Here is a 24,703-nt window from a genome sequence, read left to right as displayed (position 1 = left end):
TTGTGACACAAAGCAAATATGGAACTCTGTTTGAAATTTTGTGTGGTCCTCCAAATCCTCTTTCTGGTGAAAATAATGGACAGATAAATTGTGCATTTCTTTTCCTTTGAAATAGTGTGGTTTTTTAGCGATATCTGTTACACCAAGCTTAACTTTATGTTCCTGTGCCATTAGCACAACACAACAAATGTCCTTTGACTTGATTTGTCACCAGGCTTACTGTGCTTTGTCTCGAAAGCTAAAATCTTTGTTGGTACACTCTTCCAAAACACCCCAGCTTTGTCTGTGTTGCATATTTGCTCCAGCTCTAAATAGTCTAGTGCAATAAAATCCTGGAAATTATTACAAAATTCAGCAGCAGTCTTATTATTTGCTCTTAACTTTTCTCCTTGTACAGCAATCACCCGTATACCATGAAGCCGTTTAAATCTCCTTAGGCAGCTGGAAAATGCAAAGATGCATTAAATTCTCCTTCAACCCCAAAGTTTTGAAGAAAAACTGGGCCTGTTTGATGCATATGGGACCAGATACTGTTCTCTTCTGTTGAAACCATTCCAACATGGCTTCATCCAGTTCTGCATATGTAGACATTTTCATAGCCTTCCACTTTGAGGAACCTTTAGGTGAGTCAGAACTGGTAGCAAATTGAATTTTTTTGTCTTTGTTTTTCCGAATATCACACGTCGTACTTTCACCCACATTCTAAATCGGTGCCAGATTCCGCGTATCAGTAATGCTTTCTGCAAGTTTGTGTATTATTTGCAGTTTCTGCCATATCATCAGCAAAAGATGCCTTTGCTTTTCAGACATTGCTCGGCACTAACAGAAACCAAATAACTACAGTATCCTCTGCTACAGCACAGTCTAGTGCTTATGAAATCGGGAGAAATAGGCTGCAGGTAATTCAGAGTTCACTGTAACTATATCCTCACACACACCTACTTCTTCTTTGAAGGGAAGGTGTACAAACAAATCCACAGCACAGCCATAGGCACCCGTATGGCATCCTCGTATGTCAACCTGTTCATGAACCATGTAGAGAGAACCTTCCTAGCCTCTGAAAACCCCAAATCTCTTATCTGGTTGAGGTTCGTTGATGATATCTTCACGATCTGGATTCACTGCTAGGACATCCTATCCTCAATCCGTTTTAAACTCAACACCTTCTCTCCCATCCACTTCAATTGGTCTTTTTACTCAGTGTGCTGTCTCCCAGGACGTTGACATCGTGCTCTCTGATGCCTCCATCCACACCTCTGTCAACAGTAAACACGCGAATCACCAACGATACCTGCATTTAGACTGTTGCTATCCCTTTCACACCAAAAACTCCGTCACATATAACCTAGCCACCTGGGGATGGCGTAACTGCTTTGGCAGCAGCTTCCTTGCCCAATATCTTGAAGGTTTCACAGAGGCCTTCACAGACAGACATTATTTGACAGACCTGGTCTGCAGACACATTTCCCATGCCTTGTCCCCACACTCCCCAAATCCTCCCACCACCCCCAGGAACCAGCTACAAAGGAGCACCCCCCTCGTCACATTTTACCACCACAGACTGTAACAGCTGAACCACATCCTTTGACAGGGTTTTGATTATCTATCATAGTGTCCTGATAAGAGGGACTTCATACCCAAGATCATTCCCACCCTCCTAAAGCAATGGTCTGTCGCCCACCTAACCTCCACAACATCCTAGTCCATCCCTGTGCCACTTTCAATCCTAGACCTTTGTGAAAGGGATCATATCCCTGTGGAGGACCCAGGTGTCAGGCAACCCACCCACCTAGCACTTAGTATTCCAGTCCTGTTGCAGGCTCATCCTCCCTCCTTCAGAGACCGGAAAGGGATCATATCCCTGTGGAGGACCCAGGTGTCAGGCAACCCACCCACCCATCACTTAGTATTCCAGTCCTGTTGCAGGCTCATCCTCCCCCCTTCCGAGACCGGGCCACCTGTGGAAGCAGCCATGTCATGTACCAGCACTACTGCAATCATTGCTCAGCTTTTTATATTGGTGTTACTACACAGGCCTGCTATCACCCAGGATGAACAGCCACTGCCAAACTGTGGCCAAGAGCAATGTGGACCACCCTATTGTATAACATGCATCTGAACATAAAATGCTTCATATCAGTGGCTGCTTCACAACTTGGGCCAACTGGATACTCTCCCACGACCACCAGCTTTTCTGAATTGTGCGGATGGCAGTTATCCTTGCAACAAATTCTCTTGTCAGACTTAGTCCACAATAATCTACTGTCCCCACACCTTCCACTCAATTGTTCCCACCCCTACTGTCATATCATCCCCCCAACTCATGTCCCCACCTCACCAACCTTTGCCCTTCTCTGCCCCTATCTTTTCTGTCCCTTTCCCATCCCCTCCCACCCCTCCCTCCCCCCTCCACTCCCTTGCCTCCCTGCATCTCCCATCGCCTCCCTCCCTCTCCCCGATGCCTCTCCTCCCACCTCTCATGCCTTACAACGTTTATAGGATAGTTATTTAATTAGTCTCCTTTTTCATTTTAGATAATCTGGTGATGCATAACCATGGCAAAACATATTATTTTTAAATAAAAATAACTATTCAATGCTGACTGTTTCATTTTCAATATATAAGAGAGAATGGAGATTTGTCAGTAATTGTTAAGTGTTTGTGCCTCCTTTTTTTAAACAAAGGAACAACTTTAACAATCTTGAAAACATCTGTGAAACAGCCTGTAAGTAGATAACTGAAAATACATCACAAAGTGGAATCTCTAGAGCAATATTTTGTCTTAAAAATCAGACTGCCATCAGTACTAGATAAATATTAGTTAATTTTTCCCTTGATAATTTTCAGCACTTCTTCTAGAGTTACTGGTGTTAGAAACAGTGGTGTGCATGATTTTATAAGCTCAATGGGAAACGACAGTGCAGGTGAAGTAATTTGTGATGGAAGATAGGAAGCAATACGGAAAAATGCTTGTTAAAAGTGTCATTTATCTCCTGGACCGTCTTTAATATTTCTGGTTCCAAGGGTCCATCTAACATCATTCCAAATTGCCTCACTTATGTTGTTAGAGTTTTTACATAATTATTATTTTTGATTTTTAAAAAATACATGAAAAGTGTGATCATTCCTTACTTTTCCTACTGTGTATAGTTTTCTTTTTGTAACACGAGGTGATAACTCCCACCGTAACCCACCCTCTATTAACTTCTTTATTTGTGCTACACCATTGCTTCATAGTTTGGGTTATCTGACTTCATCGTATACTTAAAATTAAGTCCCCAAATCTCCTGTTCTTCTTTGGATACAATGATTTCATAGATGATAAGTAAAAAAATGAAGAATTGTTACAATGTTCCCCTCAGTCTTACAGCCTCTCTTGTATTGATAAAGAACATTAAATTTAGCAAAAGCCCATTTCATCTGTTAATTATTACTGCTGAGAAAATTTTTATATGATTTGATTATGATCTTGGGTGCCTCCAGGTGATTAGAAACTTTGAATGAAGTCCTTGATTCCACAGAAGAAATTTGTAAATACTGTCTGATTTTGTTCTTTTTAACTCATTTGTAGCTTATTTTTTATATGATTGAAGCACACAACAATGATACATTTTATGTCAGCCATCTGAGTAACTTTGTATTGTTGCATGTAAAATTTAATACTTGTTTTTAGATGTAGTCCCAGAAGTTATCTTTCAACCAAGTTAAATCTGTGTAATTCAGTGTAATTCAACCTTTAATAATATTATTTATTGTTACAATTCTCACTGCAGAGTTTTAATTTACCGGCTCTAATGTTTCTCGGGTTTATGTTAAAATATAGTTGAGAAATGTTTCCTGTATACATTTGCTGTAAGCCATTAACATTTCTGTACAGGTGATAAACGTTTCGCTTTCCTGGATGACACTCATCATCTTCATGCTCTTTACAAAACGAAAGTAGCTCATCATTTGAACTTGTTGCAACCTGCAAAGAAAAAGCGGAAAAAGGCTGCTCAAGAAAGCAGAGCCACGGCAGAACTTGTAGTATCTACTGTTGAATTGCAACCAGTGTCAAAGCCAGAAGCAGAGACACAGGACACTGACATGGCAGTTCAACCGGAGGCCAATGGAATTGAGGATGACCAGCCACCTCCACCAGGGGAAGGTGATGTTCTAATTGGACCCCGTCAGGAGCATAGCCCTGAGCCAGAGATAAAGGTATTTGGTAGATCTCCTTTTTACTGCAGACATTAATTTCTATACTGTCAGTATAGTTCATGTGACAGGATGGCTTCACCAGTAATTTCCAAGTATTAGTTGTTGCTGCCCAACAGTATCTTCAGCAATCTGCCAATTAACTGCTTCTGTTTTGTTATCACATGCAATTTCGCAATTTATATGAAGAACAGTAACTTGGCCATGGAAAGCATCCTTGGTGCATTCCGATGTAATTGTTATTTCATTGAACAGTGTATAAAAGGTTGGTGACTTTCGACTTGATGTGGGTTTCCGGTAAAAATATTGTAATGGAAAGATAATGTGATGAAAAACTCGGTAGGTCTTTCGGAAATGCTGCTGCGTATTTCAAAAATTCTCTTATGAATAGATTTCTTTCCTCTTCTGGTTGCCATATTCTTATTTAAATATTAGTTTTCTGATATTTCGTTTAAGACTTTTTGTTCTTAGTTAGATTACTTTCTCTACAGTAACATCTAGTGTTAAATTTTGAGCTGCTCAGAACTGTAAATGGTCACATTGATAGCAAACTCATTGTATTAATGGTAGCAGCTAGAAAATCTGAATTGTTAAAAAGTACTGGAAGGCCAGGGTGGAATACAAGTAACGTAAGAAGTAAAAGTAACTAATAACCATATAGTTGATGCTTCGAGTGATCTATCGGGCATTTAAATAGGACTAAAACATAGCGCTCTCTCTCTCTCTCTCTCTCTCTCTCTCTCTCTCTCTCTCTCTCTCTCACACACACACACACACACACACACACAAAAATAACATTGTCTGGATCTGCATCTCAACTGACCCGTCAGTCAGGCTGCAGTGCTGGAACAGTTAAATCTGACTGACCATTGTTCCAGTGACATGAAACAATATCCAAATAAGGCCAAATATGATGACATCTTCTGGTTGCTGCCAGCGCCTGCAACCCCTAACAAGACAAGATTTTTTTGTTTCTTTATCAGATTGTCACTTCTGCGCAGTGTGCTGAAACATGTCGCTTCAAGGTCTCTCCACAAGCACCGTAAAATTGACAGTATGACTCACAAACAAATGAAAACATTCAATTATTGGCAAAATTGTTTAGTTGGATAGATAAAAAAATCTACTCACCAACAAGCGGCACAACACATACATAAAAGACGGTTATAATTGGCAAGCTTTCAGAGCCAGTGGCTCCTCCTTCAGGCAGAAGGGTAGAAGGGGAGGCAAGAAGGGTGAAGGAAAAGGACCGGAGAGGTTGTAATCTTACCCTCCTACACATCACTATTAAAATTCTGTTTCTCTTCTTGTTGTTGGCTGTAGTTATTGCATCTAGGGGTACATTCATGCGGCTGAAATTTTGATTTTGTAGGTTTTTGTTGAACTGAATAACTAATTGAATTCTTTCTGTTTTTATGAATATCTTTTTGTTTTATCCCATTCTTCTATTCCACACTGTCTTCACAATCTCCATTTTCATAAAACCATCAAATACATTGTTGTAGACAAAATTAAAAAATGTGCGCTTCGATCAGAGGTGTGCCAATTACTCCTTACATTCTGTGGTACTCACAATATTCCAAAGAGTTTACAAAGCAACAGAGTTTACATACTTTCTTGACAAAAGAAGAATCTTTACTAAGCCACATCATTATTTTATAGATGAATCCAGAAATAAATTTAATAATTAGCATTAGATTGTGCGATTAATAATATGAATTTTAACCATACCAGATTTTTTGTAATTTCAAACATTTTTAAAATAAGAGTAATTTTAACTGTACCTACAGAGTACTAACAAATTAAATTCTTTTTATACAATTTTAGTCTGAAGTATAATACATTGTATGCAAAATCAAATGGAAATTCTTTCAGTGAAACAGCCGAGAATGTTTACCTATACCAGATTTGGGATTAAGCCTGGTATCAGCTACTTCCATAAAAAAAGGTTATATTCCGTTACAAGGTCCAGGAAAAGGGGTAGATTTCCAGAAAGTCACTCAGAACTGCAGGTCAGGGGAGACTTACTGTATGGGATGAGAAGGAAAGACTGGCTGCTGGGGACTGCATTTGATGAGATTTGAAAACCTGAGAGCTTAAAGGTGGAAGACAGGGTAATAGGCAGACAGAGATTACTGCTTGCACATCATGCATGGGTTAATAAGAGTGAATAGCTAAGTGTGTTGTACATAACAGTGGTGGGGGGTGGGTGGGGGGGGGGGGGTGAAAAATAGCCAGGAAAAACAGTGAATGATTTAGAAAACTAAAAAGATAATTTTGTGGTAGTCATGAATGGATGAGTGGCATAGGCAGAGGGAGTATACTGGCAACTTGCATTATCCTGTTGCAGAGCATGCTCTACAACATGACATTCGTGACCTCAATGGCTGTTTCATCACACGTACTTTCTGGATTCTTCCCCCAGACATCAGTTTCTCAGAACTCCGTGAATGGGAACTAGCACTACAACACGTCCTTGGTTCTCACCACCCACCTGGCCTTAATGTATGTTAATTTCTTCTGTCTCAGCACTTCTTCTCTGTAACTACTCTTTGCTTCATCCCGTTTTAGTTTTCTACATCTTTCATTAGTCTTTCCTGGCTATTTTTCACCCCCCCTCCCACCTCTGTTACGTACGGTGCACTTAGCTTTTCTTTCTCATTAACTCATGCATGATGTTTAAGCAGTAATCACTGTCTACATATTACCCTCTCGTCCACCTTCAAGCTCTCAGATTTTCAAATCTTATCTGTTGTAGTCCCCAACAATCAGTCTTTCCTTCTCATCTTGTACGGTAAATCTCCACTGACCCCTGTTCTGGGTGACTTTCTGAAATCTACCTATATTCCTGGACGTCACCAGTCATTTTCCTTCACCCCTCTTCCTTCCCCTTCAACCTGTCTGCCTGAAGAAGGAGCCACTGGCTCACTTGAAATGGTGTTAAAAAGTATGGACTTCTGTTGGTCGAAAAAGCTCATGTCGTCGTGGCTTTTCAAATATATGGTTAGGTGAACCCTGTGTCAGAGCTGTAGAAGCAGTGGATTAATGCTGTACAGATGATACTATGAATAGCAGCAGTTGTCAGCCAACAGGAAGATGATTCCGATTACTTGTTGCCCATGCAGGTTCTTCAAATGGTTTTGTGCCTGAAAGACTTTTAGTTTTTCAGTCGAGAAAAACCTGCAACAATCATGAGGGTTTGGACCACCCATGATTTCTGCAGTAGTTTAAAAATTTGTTACTCTAGTTTAGTGTTCAAACAGTATTTGTAATGTATACTGCACCTTACCATTCTGTGATATTAGACAAAACTCCAATAGCTAGTGACCGCAAAGAAACTATGGTGCAGTAGTTGCAGGTGAGAGACATCACAGCAGACATAAGTGTGACAAAGCTGCTGTTATATCCACTTGCAAAACAAAATAAGCCTGTGATGCATACTTATGTCGTAGGTGAAATTTCAAGGGAACAGTTCGTACAGTATTGGGCTACTGCCTTATCAATGCCATTTTAACCCAATTGAATACCTTTAGTGTGATGACAGGGCTTACATTCAAATTAATAGCAAGTCTTTTATAATAAGTGAAGTGGAAAGGCTGCTATGTGAAGGTCTTGCTGTAGATACATGGAGGAAGAAAGTAGACCATGTTGGTAAGCTTGTTAGATAAGCACTTACTATAGACAGAATTATAAACAAGAATGAACAATTAATGATTTCTCATGATCATGATAATAACAGTGATGGCAACGGTTTTGATGCCAATTTCGATGATAGAGGAGGAGAACTGGATGGAATTGTGCCATTGACATCGTAAATTGGCGAGTGTAAATATTTACAGAATTAATTCTTTATCTCTGAATCCAAGTAGGCTGTGCATCTGTTTCTTTATTTTGTTCTGCATTTGTGGATGGCGTGTTCTTTGGTTTGCTTAGTTTTACATTATTATATGATGTGCATATTTTAGGGTAACAATTTGGAGTGATTTCTCATAGATGCTGTCATTAACTGCTGGTGGTGTTTGTGCCCCAGTTTCATATACCATACTATCAAACGCTTTTTATCTGTTACCATTCTCTCCATTGTTAGAAAAATGTTCTTTGTTGGACTTGCGTATACATTATCGTGCATCAGCTTATATACACGTTGATCGTAGCTTACATTCACAAAACATTTGAGGGGGTGTGATGGATGCTACTGCAACCTCGCAATGATGGATGCTGCTGCAACCTCGCAATCACAGTATAGCCAACTACTCTTAAGCTGTCAAGTGATGTTTCAGCAGCCCTGGTGTATACGTTTGATTTGAAGAGTGCCGAAGTTAGGCATTTTCATATATTACAATGTGTTACTGTAGTCTTGTATAGTAGTACCTACGCATTCAAGCAGATGAATAGCCATTCAAATGCTAAGTACAGCTCATCAGTGGATCTTGTTAACTGGAAAGTTAGTTTGCCAATAGTGCGCACCCTCCGATTATTTTCGGTACTGCTGTAGGAGGCAGTGAACAAGTCTGAGGCCAGCCAGAGGAGGTTGACGAGGCAGTCATTTGACAAAACAAGAGGTGGTCAGTGGATTTGGAGTTAACGATTGTTTTGCTGTGAATGGATATTCTGATAGTGTCACAGTTGGCTGTGAGGAAGCAGATCATATGCTCATTCGATGAAAAAGAGCACGTGGACTTTAACATGGTGTGTTGTGGTACTCTTTGGTTGCTACATTTAGAATCATTTTCTCTGAGAATGCTGTTTTATTGCTAACAGGTAAATAAATTATGTTGTCGTAGTAGTGTGTTGTGGTGGCTTAGTAGGTTAGTGCCAGGCTATGAATCCAAGTATCTGGTTGTTCAATTCAGTGTCAGCCTGAGGATTTTTTTTCTGCTACATATCACCTCTTCCATTTCTGGTATGATTTAGGGATGAAGACAGCTCTCTCTCTCTCTCTCTCTCTCTCTCTCTCTCTCTCTCTCTCTCTCTCTCTCTCTCTCTCTATGACAAGTCAAAGTTCAGGCATGTAGTAATTGCTATGGGAAGTGGAAACCAAACACCTCTTCTGTTTGTCATGTTCTGTGGAAATAAAAATTATTTATAAGTCGCTTTGAGTTTAATGTTGGTTAAATGTTTTCTATTTACGTGACAAGCAGAGCTAATAATTTTCTTCTTGTTACATAGGTAAACATGTATTTCATTGTTCTTGATTTATTTTTCCTGCTTTCCACATCAAGACAAACAATATTTCCATTTCTTTATTTCCAGTGGTGACCTTAAAAAATTTTCGTACCCTGCAAACAAGTTCATTCTTTCATAATACAAAACCCACTTATATCCTTCTAAATCCGAGGCAAGTTTTATACATTACCCACTATTATAAATTTTAGTGTTTTATTTCCATGTATTCAAAAGATTGCAGTATATTTTAGACAATGTTCTTCTCCTCCACACACAACTTTAATTTTTTTTTTTTGTTTTGTACCTAAATTTAAAAAACTTGTATTGGAAACAGTCAGCACGATCCACGTATTTGTATTTCCTGTTCTTCCAGCCCTGACGAAGACTCCCGACTGAAATGGCTGAAACTTCTACGTCTCAAGAATCTGCTCCATGACCAACACAGTCAGCCAACAGTTATACAGAAATATATGCCTTGAATACACTATCATATGTGTGTATTTGCCTTTAAGCATTTGTTCTATTTTTGAATATAATAGAGGGCAACATTCCACGTGGGAAAAATATATCTAAAAACAAAGCTGATGTGACTTACCAAACGAAAGTGCTGGCAGGTCGATAGACACACAAACATACACACAAAATTCAAGCTTTCGCAACAGACGGTTGCTTCATCAGGAAAGAGGGAAGGAGAGGGAAAGACGAAAGGATGTGGGTTTTAAGGGAGAGGGTAAGGAGTCATTCCGATCCCGGGAGCGGAAAGACTTACCTTAGGGGGGAAAAAAGGACAGGTATACACTCGCGCGCTCGCGCACACACACACACACACACACACACACACACACACACACACACACACACACACATTTGTAAAGGCAAAGAGTTTGGGCAGAGATGTCAGTCGAGGCGGAAGTACAGAGGCAAAGATGTTGTTGAAAGACAGGTGAGGTATGAGCGGCGGCAAATTGAAAGTAGCGGAGATTGAGGCATGGCGGATAACGAGAAGAGAAGATATACTGAAGGGCAAGTTCCCATCTCTGGAGTTCTGAAAGGTTGGTATTAGTGGGAAGTATCCAGATAATCTGGACGGTGTAACACTGTGCCAAGATGTGCTGGCCGTGCACCAAGGCATGTTTAGCCACAGGGTGATCCTCATTACCAACAAACATTGTCTGCCTGTGTCCATTCATGCAAATGGACAGTTTTTTGCTGGTCATTCCCACATAGAAAGCTTCACAGTGTAGGCAGGTCAGTTGGTAAATCACGTGGGTGCTCTCACACGTGGCATTGCCTTTGATCGTGTACACCTTCCGGGTTACAGGACTGGAGTAGGTGGTGGTGGGAGGGTGCATGGGACAGTTTTTACGCCGGGGGCGGTTACAAGGGTAGGAGCCAGAGGGTAGGGAAGGTGGTTTGGGGATTTCATAGGGATGAACCAAGAGGTTACGAAGGTTAGGTGGACGGCGGAAAGACACTCTTGGTGGAGTGGGGAGGATTTCATGAAGGATGGATCTCATTTCAGGGCAGGATTTGAGGAAGTCGTATCCCTGCTGGAGAGAGTCTGATCCAGTCCCGGAAAGTATCCTGTCACAAGTGGGGCACTTTTGGGGTTCTTCTGTGGGAGGTTCTGGGTTTGAGGAGATGAGGAAGTGGCTCTGGTTATTTGCTTCTGTATCAGGTTGGGAGGGTAGTTGCAGGATGCGAAAGCTGTTTTCAGGTTGTTGGTGGAATGGTTCAGGGATTCCGGACTGGAGCAGATTCGTTTGCCACAAAGACCTAGGCTGCAGGGAAGGGACCGTTTGATGTGGAATGGGTGGCAGCTGTCATAATGGAGGTACTGTTGCTTGTTGGTGGGTTTGATGTGGACGGACGTGTGAAGCTGACCATTGGACAGGTGGAGGTCAACGTCAAGGAATGTGGTATGGGATTTGGAGTAGGACCAGGTGAACTTCACTTGTATAGACCCTCTATATACTCCTTCCACCTTTCTGCTTTCCCTTCTTTGCTTAGAACTGGGTTTCCATCTGAGCTCTTGATATCCATACAAGTCGTTCTCTTATCTCCAAAGGTCCCTTTAATTTTCCTGTAGGCAGTATCTATCTTACCCCTAGTGGGATAAGCCTCTACATCCTTACATTTGTCCTCCAGCCATCCCTGCGTAGCCATTTTGCACTTCCTGTCGATCTCATTTTTGAGACGTTTGTATTCTCTCCCTGGAACTCTGTACTACCTCTGGTTCTTTCAGTTTATCCAGGTCCCATCTCCTTAAATTCCCACCTTCTTGCAGTTTCTTCAGTTTTAATCTACAGGTCATAACCAATAGATTGTGGTCAGAGTCCACATCTGCCCCTGGAAATTTACAATTTAAAACCTGGTTCCTCAATCTCTGTCTTACATTATATAGTCTATCTGAAACCTGTCAGTATCTCCAGGCTTCTTCCACGTATACAACCTTCTTTTATGATTCTTGAACCAAGTGTTAGCTATGATTAAGTTGTGCTCTGTGCAAAATTCTATCAGGCGGCTTCCTCTTTCATTTCTTACCCCCAATCCATATTCACCTACTACGTTTCCTTCTCTCCCTTTTCCTACTACCGAATTCCAGTCACCCATGACTATTAAATTTTCGTCTCCCTTCACTATCTGAATAATTTCCTTTATTTCATCATACATTTCTTCAATTTCTTCGTCATCTGCAGAGCTAGTTGGCATATAAACTTGTACTACTGTAGTAGGTGTGGGCTTCGTGTCTATCTTGGCCACAATAATGCGTTCACTATGCTGTTTGTAGTAGTTTATCCGCACTCGTATTTTTTTATTCATTATTAAACAGACTCCTGCATTACCTCTATTTGATTTTGTGTTTATAACCCTGTATTCACCTGACCAAAAGTCTTGTTCCTCCTGCCACCGAACTTCACTAATTCCTACTATATCTAACTTTAACCTATCCATTTCCGTTTTTAAATTTTCTAACCTACCCGCTCGATTAAGGGAACTGACATTCCACACTCCGATCCGTAGAACGCCAGTTTTCTTTCTCCTGATAACGACGTCCTCCTGAGTAGTCCCCGCCTGGAGATCCGAATGGGGGACTATTTTACCTCCGGAATATTTTACCCAAGAGCACGCCATCATAATTTAACCTTACAGTAAAGCTACATGCCTTCGGGAAAAATTACGGCTGTAGTTTCCCCTTGCTTTCAGCCGTTCGCAGTACCAGCACAGCAAGGCTGTTTTGATTAGTGTTAAAAGGCCAGATCAGTCAATCGTCCAGACTGTTGCCCCTGCAACTACTGAAAAGGCTGCTGCCCCTCTTCAGGAACCACATCTTTGTCTGGCCTCTCAACAGATACCCCTCCGTTGTGGTTGCACCTACGGTACGGCTATCTGTATTGCTGAGGCACGCAAGCCTCGCCACCAATGGCTAGGTCCATGGTTCTTGGGGGGGGGGCTATTGAAAGTTAACATCTTCAAATCCAGTATTACATGTCCATCAGTAATACAAGTAGTAGAAGCCAGATGAATATGGAGTGGTAGCAAGTTTTGTCAGGGATCTTTCTTATTTATACTGCAAATTGCATTCAGCTGAAGATGGAATGAAACCAGTCAATTTAAAAAAACTGTTTTATCTCTAATATATGATGCTTTTTGATAGTACAGCAGTTAAAAATCTGCTTAGGGTTCCCTACCTCTTTAAAAATCTGCCTATGTGAGAAAAGATTGTTTATAACCCCATGCGTATTTGATATGGAATACCAAAGATGAAAGTGCTTTCGCTATCTACACTTGCCAAATTAGTTTGCAGAATTATTTCTGTGTATTTAGGATTTAAATATGATGGATACACATTCCTTGCTGACAGGTTTATGTTTTATAACACACTTGATAACAAGTCAAACAGTGGAAAATCCAGGATGGGATGTAACAATATTATTAAAAGATAGCTGCTACTCACCTTATAGCAGAGATGCTGAGACGCAGATAAGCACAACAAAAAGACTGTCACTGGTAACAGTGGATGGGAATGACGTTGTGTAGACCATTAATGTAAGAGTAGCATCCAATGTGACAGTATTTTTGTTAAGAAAATAGTTTTCAGTGGAAGTGGTTGTTGTTGTTGTTGTGGTCTTCAGTCCTGAGACTGGTTTGATGCAGCTGTCCATGCTACTCTATCCTGTGCAAGCTTTTTCATCTCCCAGTACCTACTGCAACCTACATCCTTCTGAATCTGCTTAGTGTATTCATCTCTTGGTCTCCCTCTACGATTTTTACCCTCCACGCTGCCCTCCAATACTAAATTGGTGATCCCTTGATGCCTCAGAACATGTCCTACCAACCGATCCCTTCTTCTGGTCAAGTTGTGCCAGAAACGTCTCTTCTCCCCAATCCTATTCAATACTTCCTCATTAGTTATGTGATCTACCCATCTAATCTTCAGCATTCTTCTGTAGCACCACATTTCGAAAGCTTCTATTCTCTTCTTGTCCAAACTATTTATCGTCCATGTTTCACTTCCATACATGGCTACACTCCATACGAATACTTTCAGAAATGACTTCCTGACACTTAAATCAATACTGGATGTTAACAAATTTCTCTTCTTCAGAAACGCTTTCCTTGCCATTGCCAGCCTACATTTTATATCCTCTCTACTTCGACCATCATCAGTTATTTTGCTCCCCAAACAGCAAAACTCCTTTACTACTTTAAGTGCCTCATTTCCTAATCTAATTCCCTCAGCATCACCCGACTTAATTAGGCTACATTCCATTATCCTTGTTTTGCTTTTGTTGATGTTCATCTTATATCCTCCTTTCAAGACACTGTCCATTCCATTCAACTGCTCTTCCAAGTCCTTTGCTGTCTCTGACAGAATTACAATGTCATCGGCGAACCTCAAAGTTTTTATTTCTTCTCCATGAATTTTAATACCTTCTCCGAATTTTTCTTTTGTTTCCTTTACTGCTTGCTCAATATACAGATTGAACAACATCGGGGAGAGGCTACAACCCTGTCTTACTCCCTTCCCAACCACTGCTTCCCTTTCATGTCCTTCGACTCTTATAACTGCCATCTGGTTTCTGTACAAATTGTAAATAGCCTTTCGCTCCCTGTATTTTACCCCTGCCACCTTTAGAATTTGAAAGAGAGTATTCCAGTCAACATTGTCAAAAGCTTTCTCTAAGTCTACAAATGCTAGAAACGTAGGTTTGCCTTTCCTTAATCTTTCTTCTAAGATAAGTCGTAAGGTCAGTATTGCCTCACGTGTTCCAGTGTTTCTACGGAATCCAAACTGATCTTCCCCGAGGTTGGCTTCTACTAGTTTTTCCATTCGTCTGTAAAGAATTCGTGTTAGTATTTTGCAGCTGTGACTTATTAAGCTGATAGTTCGGTAATTTTCACATCTGTCAACACCTGCTTTCTTTGGGATTGGAATTATTATATTCTTCTTGAAGTCTGAGGGTATTTCGCCTGTCTCATACATCTTGCTCACCAGATGGTAGAGTTTTGTCAGGACTGGCTCTCCCACGGCCGTCAGTAGTTCCAATGGAATATTGTCTACTCCGGGGGCTTTGTTTCGACTCAGGTCTTTCAGTGCTCTGTCAAACTCTTCACGCAGTATCATATCTCCCATTTCATCTTCATCTACATCCTCTTCCATTTCCATAATATTGTCCTCAAGTACATCGCCCTTGTATAGACCCTCTATATACTCCTTCCACCTTTCTGCTTTCCCTTCTTTGCTTAGAACTGGGTTTCCATCTGAGCTCTTGATATTCATACAAGTCGTTCTCTTATCTCCAAAGGTCTCTTTAATTTTCCTGTAGGCGGTTTCTATCTTACCCCTAGTGAGATAGGCCTCTACATCCTTACATTTGTCCTCTAGCCATCCCTGCTTAGCCATTTTGCACTTCCTGTCGATCTCATTTTTGAGACGTTTATATTCCTTTTTGCCTGTTTCACTTACTGCATTTTTATATTTTCTCCTTTCATCAATTAAATTCAATATTTCTTCTGTTACCCAAGGATTTCTACTAGCCCTCGTCTTTTTACCTACTTGATCCTCTGCTGCCTTCACTACTTCATCCCTCAAAGCTACCCATTCTTCTTCTACTGTATTTATTTCCTCCATTCCTGTCAATTGCTCCCTTATGCTCTCCCTGAATCTCTGTACAACCTCTGGTTCTTTCAGTTTATCCAGGTCCCATCTCCTTAAATTCCCACCTTTTTGCAGTTTCTTCAGTTTTAATCTACAGGTCATAACCAATAGATTGTGGTCAGAGTCCACATCTGCCCCTGGAAATGTCTTACAATTTAAAACCTGGTTCCTAAATCTCTGTCTTACCATTATATAATCTATCTGATACCTTTTAGTATCTCCAGGGTTCTTCCATGTATACAACCTTCTTTCATGATTCTTAAACCAAGTGTTAGTTATGATTATGTTGTGCTCTGTGCAAAATTCTACCAGGCGGCTTCCTCTTTCATTTCTGTCCCCCAATCCATATTCACCTACTATGTTTCCTTCTCTCCCTTTTCCTACACTCGAATTCCAGTCACCCATGACTATTAAATTTTCGTCTCCCTTCACAATCTGAATAATTTCCTTTATTTCATCATACATTTCTTCAATTTCTTCGTCATCTGCAGAGCTAGTTGGCATATAAACTTGTACTACTGTAGTAGGTGTGGGCTTCGTATCTATCTTGGCCACAATAATGCGTTCACTATGCTGTTTGTAGTAGCTTACCCGCATTCCTATTTTCCTATTCATTATTAAACCTACTCCTGCATTACCCCTATTTGATTTTGTGTTTATAACCCTTTAGTCACCTGACCAGAAGTCTTGTTCCTCCTGCCACCGAACTTCACTAATTCCCACAATATCTAACTTCAACCTATCCATTTCCCTTTTTAAATTTTCTAACCTACCTGCCCGATTAAGGAATCTGACATTCCACGCTCCGATCCGTAGAACGCCAGTTTTCTTTCTCCTGATAACGACATCCTCTTGAGTAGTCCCCGCCCGGAGATCCGAATGGGGGACTATTTCACCTCCGGAATATTTTACCCAAGAGGACGCCATCATCATGTAATCATACAGTAAAGCTGCATGCCCTCGGGAAAAATTACGGCTGTAGTTTCCCCTTGCTTTCAGCCGTTTGCAGTACCGGCACGGCAAGGCCGTTTCGGTTATTGTTACAAGGCCAGATCAGTCAATCATCCAGACTGTTGCCCTTGCAACTACTGAAAAGGCTGCTGCCCCTCTTCAGGAACCACACGTTTGTCTGGCCTCTCAACAGATACCCCTCCGTTGTGGTTGCACCTACGGTACGGCTATCTGTATCGCTGAGGCACGCAAGCCTCCCCACCAACGGCAAGGTCCATGGTTCATGGGGGGGTGGAAGTGGTTATCATGAGATTTTTATCACACTGTTTTGACCATAATTGTACTTGTATAAGATTTGTATCTGAAATTATTTTGTACATGTGTGTGTGTGTGTGAGAAAGGATCATAACTCACCAAATAGAACAGGCATTGATCAGAAAACTGGCATGTAGAAAAGATCAGTTGATGGTTGGGTTTTAGGCCCTGAAAAAGCTTTCAAATATACAATATGGTGTGTCTGATTTTGTTTGAGATAAGTTATTTTCATACTGTATTCATTGTTTGCCGTTCCAGGTTGAAGCTCATCCAGAATCAATGATAGAAAATGGAGAACAACATCCAGCTGATGAAAAACAGTTGTATTTACAATCCCCAGTTGCAAGCGAAGAGAATGAAAGCCAGCAGCAAAATGATGATAGAGAGAGGCAAAGGGAGGAAGAAGAAGAAGAGGAGGAGCAGGAGCAGCAGCAGCAACAGCAACAAGAAGAAAAAGAACAAAAGGATGACGATGAGGAGGAGGGAGAGGAGGAGGAGGAACAAGAAGAGGAGGAGGAGGAAGAAATTGTGAAGGAAGTTGAAGAAGAAAGAAACAATGATTCAGAGATGGATAATGAAAATACAGAAAGTCAGAAACACAGTGAAAGGAGTAGTCGTGAAGCCAGTCCTACAACTGACAGTGAAAAGGAGGGACAACCAAGAATCAACAAGCCAGGTGAGAAGATACTTTTCACAAAGTTAGATGCAACTACCAGCTTAACTACTATTGTGTTTGTACAGGTGAATGCAGTAACTGTGAAGATCAGTAAGATCACAAACAAGTTCTTTTTGTAACTCTTTCATTGAAGAATTTCTTTTATTATCCTAGATTTTGAGCATCGTAATTTCAGCAGTATGCCTCTTGTTTCCTGCCATGTTTCTTCACCAGCCAGTAACGGTCTCCACAGCACATTTGTTGAAGCTATTACTGGTAATCACAAGCATAAATTACTGATCACCATTCACATGTTGTAATATTTCTGAAATGGAATGGTACTCACATAAAATTATTAATGAAAGAAGGAAAGAAACAAAGAAACTGTCTCTCCTGGAACTTACTTATTCTTTATCATGTATCCTCTTTGTACAGAGAGAAAATTGAAATATGAGAACAATAATTCTTTGCTTTCATTGTTGCTTAGCAGATTACTCTGGTAACATAAGACTGATATTGTTAGTTCACACAGAGAAATAACAAAATAAAAAAAAGTTTTGCATTTTGCTTTATTTTGAGTGCACAGATTATCAAAGTTCCATACATGCATTAATATCCTACACTAAGTAAGTTTGACTTTGGAATCTGTTTTCACCATATTTTTCAAATAATTATGCCTCCTGTTATGACAGCTAATTACATATGGGGGAGCTTGACAGAAAAGCGTGTAATTTAATGAGGTGATGAATACAAAAACTAAACTCTCTTCAGTTCTGTAGAGAGGAAGACGATTGAATGCCCAAAGAATAAAAAGTATACCTTTGTCTTGCTGTAGGTCACAGAGCACAACACCTTTAAATTATATTGTAATATAATAAACTTGCTACATTCGAGGTGTAAAAATGAAACAGGTTTGCCACATTGCCCCAAACATAGGTTAAAATTAGACAGGATCATTTCAACCTACTTTCAAATTTAATTTTCATAAATTGACATTATGAACATTACCATAACAGAGTGAGTCAACTGGTTAGTTGAACTGACAGATTAAGTGAAAATATTATGAAAAGGAAAGTTGCTACTGACCATATAGCGGAGATGCTGAGTCACAGATAGGTACAGCAAAAAGACTGTTACAAATAAAGCTTTCGGCCAGTAAGGCCTTCGTCAAAATTAGACACCACACACACACACACACACACACACACACACACACACACACACACACGTTTGTGTGATCGATTTTTAATGAAGGCCTTACTGGCCGAAAGCTTTATTTGTGGCAGTCTTTTTTTTTTGTCTCAGCATTTCCGCTTTATAGTGAGTAGCAACTTTCTTTCTCATAATATTGTTACATTCCATCCTGGATTTTCCACTGTTAGATTAAGTGAAAATTTACACACACATTTTACAGACTTGACACGCAAGTTTTGAAACAAAACTTCGCACATATGCAAATAAATTACATTAATACCTATAACAAAAGAAAATTGATATCAGATAAAAGTATTTAAGCTGAAAGATATCACTATTGCTAGGGACTGCAAGATGTAGCACCTATTTTTTGCAAATTTTGCATCTGTTTTTGTCAAAATTTGCATATATAATTTTTGTTTGTAAATGATTAGATGCTCAAATTTAAAATGTTGTCTTGCTACATTAGTGGAGAGAAGCAAAGCCATAGTTCTTTGATTGGGACGCTGTTTGATTGGGACGCTGTTTGATTGGGACGCTGTTTGATTGGGACGCTGTTTGATTGGGACGCTGTTTGATTGGGACGCTGTTTGATTGGGACGCTGTTTGATTGGGACGCTGTTTGATTGGGACGCTGTTTGATTGGGACGCTGTTTGATTGGGACGCTGTTTGATTGGGACGCTGTTTGATTGGGACGCTGTTTGATTGGGACGCTGTTTGATTGGGACGCTGTTTGATTGGGACGCTGTTTGATTGGGACGCTGTTTGATTGGGACGCTGTTTGATTGGGACGCTGTTTGATTGGGACGCTGTTTGATTGGGACGCTGTTTGATTGGGACGCTGTTTGATTGGGACGCTGTTTGGTTTTGCAAGAATGTCCAACAGCTTTTTTCCCTGAAATGAACATTGTTTTCTTCGTTTGACTGTACTTAAGTTTTTAAACAAATGATCTATGGAAAGGAGTACCGTTTTTCTGCCATTGACCTGGATGCATTTCTTATATAGGATGTTTCTAGACATTATTTGCCTTTTCCCACCCAATTTGAAATTTACAAAATCTACAGAATAATGAGTTCGACCTTCGTGGGCCTTTCATAGCTGTGTGATCCATGCTTGGCAATGTCACGGGTAGAACTGAAAAGGCTTTTAGCAGAGATGTAGAACCAAAAATAACTCTATTTTAACATTTGGGAAATAATTTCAACGCAGTTGAAAAACGTGATAGGTTTTCTTTTCCAGTCGCTAAGGTGCAGAGCACAGACGCTATACTTGTATAGTGGCAGATGACCGTGATTGTGAACAAACAAGAATTTTGACTGCCAGAGTGGCGTGGAGAAAGAAGCACTGCCACCCTCTTGGAGGGCAGTACCTTAGATCCGTTCTCTGTAAAAGCAGAACTGACACAAGGATCGCTGATCTCTTCTGGTGTTGTAAGGGTCATATTAGAAATTCGTGATGGGCCAGGGTTATACTCTGGCTGCTGAAACATGTCACTTCAAGGTCACTCCCCAAGCAACATGGAGTTGGTAATATAACTAACAAACAAGTGAGGAATGCGAGGTGCCGCATCTTCTGAACCAATAACAGCACTGAACAAAAGCTGGTTCTGGTGGTCGCTGCCAGTTGCCAGCTTCCGTGGAAACGTCGTATGTTAGTGCGCGAACGCCTGCTGTTGTGTTGTGTTACTGCCTCAACTACAGTGTTTGTTTGTTAAAAAATGTCGCCAAAATGATGTCGTTCACCAAGGACAATCTGTTGCACCACAGAGTGCCATTAAATAGTCTGACCTTGGAATTGATATGGAGGACGCATGAGTTTTATGAACAAGAAAAAGAACTTGTTTCTGTTCATGGACACGTCGATTCCTGCCAATAAAGTTTTAGAGCGTACCTTGAAAACTTTAGGAATCAGTGTAAGAACAGTTGTAAGGAAAGGCGTGCTACTTCATGACTTACAAGACAGTGAAGTAAACAGTTTGGAAGAAAGCCCCTGTGGGAGAAACAGTGTGGTTTTAAGTACTTCGGGAAAGGAAAAAGAGCAGCCTCATCCTGTTACAGATATTGATTCTTTACAATCCGATGCAATTCGTCGGCACATATAAGGATACTATAAAAGGAAAGAATACCCCACAATAGTGAAGTTGCTAATTTCTTTAAAAGAAAGTGAACTTTCCTCGGAGGGAGGGATCACTTAAGAGGATATTAAAAAGTATGGGCTTCCATTTTAAAAAGTTAGATGGACGAAAAAAGCTCATGTCGTTGCAGCTCGTACCATTTTCTTATACAAAATTGTGGGAAAGGACATACACTCAGTCAGATGGTTAGACGAAACCTGGGCCAATGCTGGAGAATCAGTTGAGAAATGCAGGACAGATGATACTCCAAATAGCAGCAGTCATCAGCCAACAGGAATGGGATCCCGATTGTGGTCCATGCAGGATCTTCAAATGGCTTTGTACCTGAAGGACTTCTAGTATTCTGATAAAAAAAACTGGTGACTATCATGAAGGTATGGACCACCCACGGTTTCTACAATGGTTTAAAAATTTGTTGCTCCAGTTCAGTGTTTCGACAGTGTTTATGATGGACAATGCGCCATACCATTCCGCGATTTTAGATAAAACACCCACCACTAGTGACTGTAAAGAAACTATGGTGCAGTGGTTGCAGGCGAGAGACCTTACTGCAGACATGAGCATGACAAAGCTGCTATTGTACCTGCTTGCAAAAGAAAGTAAGCCTGTGAACCTAAATACATTGTAGATGAAATTACAAGCGAACAGGGTCACTTGGTAATTAGGCTACTGTTTTATCACTGCCATTTTAATCCAATTGTGTTGGTTTGGAGTAAAGTCAATGCGTATATTAGAAGTAACAACAAGACTTCTACTATAACAGAAGTGGAAAGACTGCTGCGTGAAGGTCTTGCTGCTGTAGATGCTACCTCATGGAGGAAACAAGTAGACCATGTTGCTAAACTCATAAGAGAAGCACAGACTATAGATGGCATTATAAATGAAAACAAACAATTAATGATTTATGATGACGATGACGATGACGATGACGATGAAGACAGTCAACGGTTTTGGTGCCGATTCCGATGATAGTGAAGGAGAACTGGATGGAATTGCGCTATTGGCATCGTAAATTGGTGAGTGTAAATGTGTACAGAATTAATTCTTTCTCCCTGTAATCGGGTAGGCTATGCATGTTTTGCTTTATTTCTTTCTATGAGTGTGGATAGTGTGTTCTTTGGTATGCTTAGGTTTACTTTATTATACAACGTTTTACGTGCGGCCATTACGGTAACTATTTGGAACGACTTTCCATAGATTTGTCATTAACTTTGGGTGTTTTTATTTCCTGGTTTCATATATTATCAAACGCTTAGTCTCCGTCGTCATTCTCTCCATTGTTAGAAAAATGTATTTTGTTGCACTTACGTATAAACGTTGATTGTAGCTTACATTTACGAAACATACTTCGGAGTTGTGGGTGTGTGTGTGGTGGCAGCTATTGCAATCCTCGCATTCGCAGTATAGCCAACCACACGAGAGGTGTCAAGTGACATGTTTCACCAGCCTGGGTAGTCACTTCACTCATTCAAGGAAAAAAAAAAACCCACCAGCAACATACAACATAAATCATTCAGGAACAGCTACTACGCAATTACTTGTTGATATTGGCAGAGTATTGTTAATGATGTAGTTCAGGCCCAACCTCTTATGGTATTTGATGCATCCACAGGTCAAAACATCCGCCACCTAGTTTGCCACATTAAAATTAGATGATTTCGGCTTTTTGCATTTTGAGGCAGAATTTGCGTGTGTTTTGCATTTATTGCAAAATGTGCATTTTACCAGCCCCTATTACTTTTTTCAGTGCATTAAATCATCAGTTTCAGTAGTTTTGTTAAGGATAATTTTGTTTGAGTTAAAATATTTTTGCATAAACTGGTATAAAGCTATTTTTAGTGTAGAATAGAGTTTGTTAGTAGTGAGTTTAAAAAAAAAAAAAAAAAAAAAAAAAAAAAAAAAAAAAAAAAAAAAAAAAAAAAAAAGGCTATGACAATATAAGGGGAGGTCAGAAACAGTCTTGTAAGGATATTGCAGGGTAGGTTGTGTAGAGAAATAAAAGTTAAGGGAAAAATTCGATATGCTTCACCATTTATGAGTCAATTAGCATTGGAGTTAGCCAGTCACTGATGTGCACGTAAATTCAAGTGGCCTGCCAGATACAATTAGTGTTGGCTGTTCTCGTGGCATAGATGGTGGTTCAAGAGACCAATCAGCCTTTGGCTCAGTTTCAGTCCTTACTATCATCCCATGTCTAGTTTTTGTATGGTGTTCTTGTTTGGTTTGAGGAAACCAAATGAAGGATATGTTTGGTGACACCATCTCTGGCAGGCCAGTTGAATTTGCATGCACTTGTACTTATTGGGTGACTACAATGACAGTTAACTTAGAAACTGTGAAACATATCAAATTGTTTTTGTAATAGTTATTTCTCAGCACAACCTACACTGCAACACCCTTATAAGCTTTTCATATTGTTTCTGATCGTCCTGTACATGTTACATGAATGATTATATAGAAAGATATGTACATATTTTCATATTTGCCCTAGAGTGCTTGCTGGTTTGAAAGGACAGTTAGTTACTACTGTTTTCAGTATCATGATTACAAGTTTTGCTTCATATGAACATCGGTCTTTGGTTTTCACAACATTGTTACAATCTGTAAAATTTGGTTTTGATGATGCCAGGTTGATTATGGCTCTAGTAGCTTTTTATTCAGGGACAAGTTATTTTCCGATCTGATACTAGTCTGGTAGCTGTGGGGAAAGTACCCTTAAAACCAACAGCAGATAGGCTTCTGGCATCATAATACCTGGATACATGGCTTACATAAGACATGTTGGACATCAGTATTATGAAAAGGAAAGTTGCTACTCACCATACAGCGGAGGTGCTGAGTCGCAGGTAGGCTCAACAAAAAGACTGTCACAAATAAGCTTTCGGCCAGCAAGGCCTTCGTAAAAAATAGACGACAGAGGTGTGTGTGTGTGTGTGTGTGTGTGTGTGTGTGTGTGTGTCTGTCCGTCCGTCCATTTTTGATGAAGGCCTTGCTGGCTGAAAGCTTATTTGTGACACTTTTTTTGTTGTGCTTATCTGCGACTCAGCACCTCTGCTATATGGTGAGTAGCAACTTTCCTTTCCATAATATTGTTTCATTCCATCCTGGATTTTCCATTGTTTGAAATGTTGGACATCGGGTAGCCAGGATATTTTGACACAGCGAGATGGAGTGGCATCAGGCATTGTCGGCATGAAACATGACTAGCCTAAAGGTGCATTTCATACTGCTGATATTAGTATTCGATGGATATGTTTTGACAAAGCATTTCACAGTAAGCTGGCAGAGTATTTTTTAATTGTTAATGTTATATGGAGGTTTGCTGCCTGGAAAATATCAGTTCAAAACATTTCCAGCCGCTTCCTTTTGCATCACTGGGTATGTGTCACTTGCTCACCTCTTGCAGTCATTTTCTGTCTAATTTATACAGTGGCTGGGTAAACATAGCATCTGTAGAAACAGTCAACACACAGCACTTTTGCTCACATTGTTAGACTTTTAACTGCCTTTGTGACACTGTGGAAACGCGTGTACAAGTTACATGGCAGGTGATTCAAAAAGCCATTTAAGAGTGTTTACAAGTGCATGGCCAAGTGTGTACTTCCAGAGAATCTTCAATCCACAAAGCTCTCATGGCAAAGTAAGTCATCCAAATAAGGTAAGTTTCATTCACTTTAAACTGACAATAAAATTAACATATGCATGCCTATGTGACGTGAAATGTCATGAACACTTGTAAAGTAAACATCGCAGTCACCAACACACATTTGTTGATAGAAATGTTCCATACCTAATGCAAGCATAATGAGCTACACATTCACCTAACAAAATTTGAACATAGCAAATAAAAATGAACAGAAATCATCAATGAAACAAAACTAAACTTATAGCCAGGCCTGTTGGCATGTATAGCATTCTTTGTGACT

General features: G+C 40.2%; 1 protein-coding gene across 3 annotated transcripts in view; it reads left to right on the top strand.

The window, feature by feature from the left end:
- The window catches only part of LOC124711116 (splicing factor, suppressor of white-apricot homolog), a 170,270-nt gene that overhangs the window by 64,346 nt on the left and 81,221 nt on the right, over positions 1 to 24,703 (top strand). For all 3 annotated transcript variants that reach the window (XM_047240981.1, XM_047240980.1, XM_047240983.1), the window contains exons 8-9: positions 3,878 to 4,200; positions 17,051 to 17,468. In XM_047240981.1, the coding sequence (XP_047096937.1) occupies positions 3,878 to 4,200; positions 17,051 to 17,468 (741 nt within the window). The remainder of the gene's footprint in view (positions 1 to 3,877; positions 4,201 to 17,050; positions 17,469 to 24,703) is intronic.

Source organism: Schistocerca piceifrons, chromosome 8 (genome assembly GCF_021461385.2).
Source record: "Schistocerca piceifrons isolate TAMUIC-IGC-003096 chromosome 8, iqSchPice1.1, whole genome shotgun sequence".
Classification (NCBI taxonomy): domain Eukaryota; kingdom Metazoa; phylum Arthropoda; class Insecta; order Orthoptera; family Acrididae; genus Schistocerca; species Schistocerca piceifrons.
The sequence above is the reverse complement of the archived record's forward strand: the minus strand, read 5'-3'. Positions and strand labels throughout refer to the sequence as shown.